General features: G+C 35.7%; 1 protein-coding gene across 2 annotated transcripts in view; it reads left to right on the top strand.

Annotated features, from left to right (window-relative positions):
* The first annotated feature begins 5,050 nt into the window (after positions 1-5,050).
* Positions 5,051-7,786, top strand: part of LOC107709350 (cAMP-specific 3',5'-cyclic phosphodiesterase 4B-like) — a 17,685-nt gene continuing 14,949 nt past the window's right edge. Inside the window, exon 1 of one of the 2 annotated variants that reach the window (XM_016513800.1) lies at positions 5,051-5,361. In XM_016513800.1, coding sequence (XP_016369286.1) covers positions 5,143-5,361 — 219 coding nt within the window. In that variant the 5' untranslated portion in view covers positions 5,051-5,142. Of the gene's footprint in view, positions 5,362-7,237; positions 7,419-7,786 lie in introns of those variants that run through there. The other variant, XM_016513801.1, reaches the window with a different exon arrangement.

Consider the following 7,786-nt stretch of genomic DNA (forward strand, 5'->3'; position numbering starts at 1 on the left):
TTTTTTTTTTTTTTTTTACCCCAAAACTAGTGTGTTTTAGTGGTTGTTATAGGGCATAACTATACTTTTACTTTGGAAAACCACAGGGAAACTCTCATATTATTAATATTATACTAAATACTATATATCAGTATTATTATTATTATTATTAATATTCAGGGTCAGTACGATTTTTATGTTCACCAAGGCTGCATTTATTTGATCAAAAATACAGTTAAAAACAGTAATAATGTGACAATTAAGCTGTTTTTTTCTGTAATAGTGAGTATTCAATTAAAAAAAAATTTCACAGATGTCTAAATTACTACTTTCAATCCTCTGATTGTATCAAAAGGATCCCTTCCATGATTTTAGGCGTCACTCGTTGACAGTGGCACATGCTTGGCTTCATTTAGGCCCTTGGTGAAAGTTGCCCACTCGTTGTTCTCTCTCAAGCTCTCGTGGTGAGGACATATTGATGCTGTTATTCGTGTGTATCCATGCCAGGCTTCAGATCTACACACTCCACTTAAATGGACTCCATATGTGAAACATCTTGAGCGCAGGAGGCTTCTCTCAAATGACCTTATTCTTCAGGAGTAATGCACAGTATATCCTGTATATAGTAATATATAGTATATAGTATATAGTAATGCAAACCCTTCGCTCACTTTTACAGCGCTTACGCACATGTCATCCGGAGCTCATTGTTGGATGTGGTCACTTTATTTGTAGATGTTCACTGGAACTCAGTGATTAACTCATCAATTATACTCTAGGGATCGGATTTATTGAAGCGTTAGCATTCACACTAATCTATGCATGTGGTATTTCTGCCACATGACCAGTCTTAGTCAAACCACACTTGCTGAATGTTTTGTTTCAATCAGGCCTGTTTTCTTGATAAATGTTCAGATTGTTTAGTCAGTTGCTCATCATCTGGTTGTTTTAATGCCTTTATGCCTTTAAAGGGGTCATATGATGCGATTTAAATTTTTCCTTTCTCTTTGGAGTGTTACAAGCTCTTGGTGCATAAAGAAGATCTGTAAAGTTGCAAAGACTAAAGTCTCAAATCCAAAGAGATATTCTTTATAAAAGTTAAGAGTCAACCACGCCTACCTAAAACGGCTCGTTCTAACACGCCCCCACATATCTACGTCACGATGTGGGAAGATTTGCATAACACCCAAGCCCAAATGTTGACGCAAAGAAAGAAGGCGTAACTTTTATTCTCGCTGTAGTATTGTTGCCGCCGCCGCCATGTCCTGAAGACGCTGTGTGCTTCGTTGTAAAAGCGAAACTACTTTGTTTGGTCTTCCAAAAGAGGACGATATCGCTTCGTCATGCCTGGAGCTGATCCGTGCTGGTCGCTGAGGAAATACTTCAACTCCGCGCTGTGGATCGCCGGATCGACTTTCACCGTGGACGAAGCGGAGTCCAGCCCGGGGTCGTCACATGTGGTTGCCGCAGGCATCACAATATGGTAAGGGACGTAACATTTCCGTCACACGCTTGAGGTATTCGGCCAATCACAACGCACTGGATAGCTGGCCAATCAGAGCACACCTCGCTTTTTCAGACCGATGAGCTTTGTAAAAATCGACGCGTTTCAGAAAGGCGGGGCATAGAGGAGAAACAATAATGTACAGTATGTGGAAAATTTGTTTTTTGAACCTTAAACCGCATAAACACATTTCATTACACCAAATACACAAAATAATGTTCTTTTTAGCAACATCGTATGACCCCTTTAAATGACAATGGTTTGCCTTTAAGATATTATTTTGATTTCAAAAGTTGTTGGGGATAATGTGAGGCCAGAACAATAAACAAGTTCATGAATAGAGGCACTTCTAGTAATCTCGATTCACAAACCACTACGTTCCTAACTGTGTCAGAGTACAGTTCATAATGCAACGCGAGGACATTTTGCATTGTCAGCATTGCCACAGTGTTTTTTACCAGTTAAAAAAAAAACACATTACAAAGCACAGGGCCTAGATGTAAGCATTACATTTCCGGTTTCAAGAGTAGCGACAGGATAAACATTACATTATACATGTTGTAATGAGACTAGTGTGATAAATTACACTACCATTCAAAATTTGGTTGTACTTTTCTATGTTTTTGAAAAAAAAAAGTATTTTATGCTCACCAAAGCTGCATTTATTTAATCAAAAATACAGTAAAAACAGTGCTGTTGTGAAATATTATTGCAATTAAAAATAATTGTTTATATTTTAATATATTTTAAAATGCATTTTATTCCTATGATGGCTAAGCTGAATTTTCAGCATCATTCCTCCAGTCTTCAGTGTCACATGATCCTTCAGAAATCATTCTAATATGCTGATTTGCTGCTCATTGGAAAACATGATTTTTTAAAGATTTTTTTATTAATAGAATGTTCAAAAGAACCGCATTTATAAGAAATATTTTGTAACATTATAAATGTCTTCACTGTCACTTTAATGCAGCGATTTATTCCTTGCTGAATAAAAGTACACTGACAAAAATTTTATGTAGAATTTACTTTAATTTTCACTAGAAATTGTGAAATTGTTAATTTCACAAATAATTGCAAAGAAACAAGTAACACATTTAAATAAACATTATATTTTTAAGTAAAAAAGACTGAAATAGTACTTTCTTATAAAATGCACTCCAATAATATTTGCTTTGTTTAACCTCAAAAAATCGTGTATTATTACTTTCTTAAAAAAAAAAAAATTCTCCCAAATTTTGGAACGGTACTGTCTATTGAGTCTTTCAGCTGCATCACAATAGATAAAACTGGTAAATTTTGAAATGTCAAATAAACTGTGGACCCCATTGACTTTCATTATATGGACAGCAAAACATCGAAACATTCTTAAAAATGATGACAGAAGTTTAATTAATCCTTTAACTATTGAATTCGGAATTTATATAAGTTTGTTAAGCAAATTCATGCTTGCTATGCATTGATCATACACAGTGCTGGGTAATAACTGATTACATGTAATCTGTATTACGTAATCAGATTCCAAAAATGTAGTAGTTGTATTACGTGATGTTGATAATAAAAAATGGAATATATTTGATTTCTCTTTAATAACAATAATCCCATTCAAATCTATAAACAAGTTACAGATCATAAGTAATCTAAAAGTAATCCAAACGTAATCGGAATACATGAACTAAAATGAGTAATCTAAATTACATTACTGACTACAATTTTTCCTCATGTAACTTGTAATGAGTAACAGATTACAATTTGTGAGTAATCTACCCAGGACTGATAATGCATTTGCATACTTGTATACAGTATGTATCTGAGATTTCTGGTGTTGTGTGGAGTCGTGTAATACAGATCCGTGAGTAGAGTTTGAACTGGAAGCCAGATGAACTTGTCAGTGCAACATTTCCCAAGGTCAATAAATGTTCATTTAGACAACATCTCATTCTTTCTTCATGCAATGTTTTGCCGTCTTTGTGAAATCTATAGCTGCAGCCTGATGGGAGACTCCAGCCTGAGCGTCGCATGGAAATCTGCTCCACGATTTAGCGGCGTCTCAACCTCAGGGGAAGTGGCTTACTTTGCTTGGCTCCTGTTGAGCTTTGACTGGATGCTGGCCAGCAAGGGGAGTAAAGTTTGCCTCTCGGGTTGCTCCTGTAAACACAGCCCTGGCTTTGATTTCATAGCTCCTTCTCGTTAGCCCTATTGGGGATGAAATGGAGGTGGTGGTTGGGGGTCCGTGATTTGTGATCTCTCAATAAATATAAATGCTGATACCACCTTGGAAAAGCCTTGTGTCTACTAAAAGATCAAAGTTAATGCTCACTGTGAGAGTGGTGGAGTCATTCAAACTGACGGATGCATTGCAGACCCTTTCTGCAGGATTTGTAGTAATTCCTCTCAGCTTTAGGCCATTTCCATGTTGTCTTGTCAACTCTTTGTACAGTCTTTATTCTTTATTGTCACTGGTAGGCTATATTTTCAACTTGTTAAATTAGGCAAATTGTTAAATTATACCAACCCACAATTTTTTATTTTTTTTTGCTTTATGACATTACTTTCATGATATTTAAGCACATTCTCACTCAATACCATAATACAATTCTATAATTCTCATTACTCTAATGCAAAAAAATTGTTGATTATATAATATTTTTATTTTATATTGTTATATTTTATTTTAATTATATATTTATTTTAATATTATATGTATATATCTGTGTGTGTGTGTGTGTGTGTGTGTGTGTGTGTGTGACCCTGGAGCACAAAAGCAGTCTTAAGTCGCTGGGGTATATTTGTAGCAATAGCCAAAAATACATTGTATGGGTCAATATACAATGTATAAACAAACACACACACACACACACACACACATATATATATATATATATAATATTAAAATAAATATATAATTAAAATAAAATATAACAATATAAAATAAAAATATTATATAATCAACTATTTTTTAGCATTAGAGTAATGAGAATTATGAGAATACTGTGTATATATATATATATAGAGAGAGAGAGAGAGATGTATTAAAGTATGTTTTTACATTTATTTATTTTTTTTATAATGCTAAAAATAGTATTTGGAAAATGTCCTGGCAGAAAATTACAGCACTTTTAATTTTTGCATCATAATCACTGCATCATAAAATGCATTTATGACACTGCATAAAAACTCAAAAGTACACATATTATGATAATGAATTAACAACAATTTTACAAATGCATTGCGGTCCTAAAATAGGCATAATTTTCTTGTTATTTTGGGTTGAAATATGACCTTAATGTGTTTTTTTTTTATGAGATTCATCCATCAAGATAATTTACTAACAATATAATTGAGCATTAATCATTCTCTCCTCAATTTGGTTTCAATTAACTACATTTTCAGTCAACAGAAGAGGAGAGAAATAGGGAATGAGTTTTTGAGTCCCTCCCACTAAGCTCCCCTGGGTCTGAGGCTCATTGACACATCAGCACAGAGAGAGAGAGAGAGAGAGAGAGAGAGAGAGAGAGAGACTGGCAGAGAGACTGCACAAGAGGAGAGTTTGGAGACCGAGCCGGTGACACAATGGAAAAGACTATGAAGCGAAAAGTGAGCTATTAATCCAGCTACTATCAGTGCAGAATGACTACATCAGCAGCACTCAGCCCACCATGAAAGATCACTGCTCCTCTATCTGCACCAATCCCGCCGGACCACCTTTTCGGGCCAAGCAGCAGAGGCTGGATCCTGAATACGTATCCGTGTGTCTCTTACCAGATGAATCCTACCAGAAGCTGGCCGTGGAGACCATGGAGGAGCTAGACTGGTGCCTGGACCAGCTGGAGACCATCCAGACGTACCGCTCCGTCAGTGACATGGCCTCCAACAAGGTGAGATGGCAGCTCGTCTACTCCCACTTCACCTCTGCGTTGCTGCAAACAGCAGGGCATCTTTATGCATGTTTTCACAGAAATTCAAATTTCAATACTCTTAGAAATAAAGGTTCTTTATTGGCATCTGTTGTTCCATAAAGAACCTTTAACATCCATGGAATCTTTCCATCGCACAAAAGGTTCTTTATATTAGAAAAAAGGGTCTTTCGATGTTCTTTACACTAAGAAAAATGGTTCTTGAACTGGGGAACCACAAAAGGTTCTTCTATGGCATCTCTGCAAAACCCCTCTTTTGGAACGTTTATTTTTTTATGAATGTATTGCAAACTTTGTTTGTTTGAGAATTTTCTGTTTGTGTTAGAAGAGTAGTTTTTGTTGCTTTCACATTTGTCTGTAATTTCGAGGCCTAACAAGTCAAAGTTTTGTTGGAATATCAATGAGATGCAATAAGGAGGATTTGACAATCTCTTGTGGCATTCTGCAAATTCTACTTAAAGGGATGGTACAAACAAAAATGATAATTCGGTCATCATTCACTCACCCTCATGTCATTGCAAACCTCTATGCACACAAAAGAAGATATTTGGAAGAATGATTGCAGTCAAACACTTTTGGTTCCCATTGACCTCAATTGTATTTTTTATCCATACAATGCAAGTCTATGGAAACCAGAGCTGTTTCGTTAACAACATTCTTCATTTGTATCCAGCAGAAGAAAGAAATTCATACAGGATTTTAATGACATGAGGGCGAGTAAATTAAAAAACTAAACTATCGCTTTAAGTATCTTTTATGATGATTTATATCTGATATTCAGAGTTATTAGTTGCTTGTCTTTGACAATGTCCGAACATTTTAGTCATCTTATTACCAGAGTCTGATGGTACTGGTTAGCTCTCTAATGCAGTTTTGAATTCTGGATTTTTTTTGTGTTGATACATGAATACAGCATGTGGTTGGTCTTGTAGAACAGTGTCTATGAGGTTAATACGTCATTAATGATGAGATGTTGATGTGAAATCTAGAGATATTGCCACATTTATATGTCAACAGGAAATTGTGCAATGAGAACTTGATTGATTGCCCGATTGTTACCCAAAGAATTACAGAGGAAACGTTGAAAATAATGTACATTAAATATAATATCTTAGTTTATATCCAGTTTGTTGTCTTGATGAAAGGCACCTGGCCCAAACAATTATTTTATCTTATAAGTGACTATTTCAAAATAATTTATTATTGTTGCTTTATTATTTATAGTTGAATATTTTTTTTGAACTGGAAAGCAACACGTAATGAAATTCAGCTACATTGTGCAAGTCTACAATTCACGTCATAAAATATGAAAGACAAAAGATTGAGTCTTCTTGTCATGCCTTTGAAGTTCTCTGAGTAGTAATTGAGTGATTTGTGCAGAGGTGTAAAGTATTGGAGTAAATGTAATTAGTTACTGTACTTGAGTATCTTTTTGGATACTTTGTAGCTGTACTGAGTATCAAAGATATTAGCAACTTTTACTCTCTACTTCACTACAATTTTGAATGAGTATCTGAACTCTTTACTCCACTACATTTTAAATGAGTGTTGCAGTTACACATTACATTTTGCATGGACCTAGCTTTTTCTGGGTTAAAATCCGATATTCTAAGGCTTTTACTCAATTTGTTTTGGAATTGGTGACTTGTAACGTGTAGTGGAGTAATTTTCACTGTAAGGTATCTGTACTTTTACTCAAGTATGGTTTTTGGGTACTCTTTACACCTCTGGTGTGCAGTCAACATGACTAGCGTGGTCTCAGCGCGCTTCTACCTGAGGCTGCAGACAGAAAGAGGGAGGGAGGCGCTGTGAGTCGTGAGGGAGGAGGGCACGTCGACAGCGAGCTGAATCACTCAGCACTTTGTCTAACGCATTTCCTGACACCCGTCAAAGTGAGCTCACAGGCACTCCCTTGCCACATGCTCACCAATAGTGCACGAAACACCATCGCTGCAACAATGGGACTATGCTACTCAGAGAAAAGGAGAAAGTTTGGTGTGCTAAAAAGCTGGACAGAGGTGAGTTAGTGCAAGGTTTTGTGGGATTTTTGAACAAATTCTGGCTTTGCTCTGGGTTTTAATGCTGAAGCAATTGATTTCATCTGTGTTATTGGAGATTGGTTGTCCTCTTTTGTTTAAGGTATTGGCTTATGCTTTATGTCGTTATAAAAAATGTGAACATATAAGCTCAGAATTGTCTTTAATTTCTGGAGGTTTAAAAATGTTTAGATGTGTGCAAAAATTATAATAGATTAGCAGTTTGATTTAGCTAGTTAGATTTTATTTTACAGCAACACTTTTAATTATACACTCTAAAAAATGCTGGGTTAAATACAACCCAGTGCTGGGTAAAATAGGGACAAACCCAGCAATTGGGTTGTTTTGAC

Source organism: Sinocyclocheilus rhinocerous, unplaced genomic scaffold, assembly GCF_001515625.1.
Source record: "Sinocyclocheilus rhinocerous isolate Xijiao unplaced genomic scaffold, SAMN03320098_v1.1 scaffold2341, whole genome shotgun sequence".
NCBI lineage: Eukaryota > Metazoa > Chordata > Actinopteri > Cypriniformes > Cyprinidae > Sinocyclocheilus > Sinocyclocheilus rhinocerous.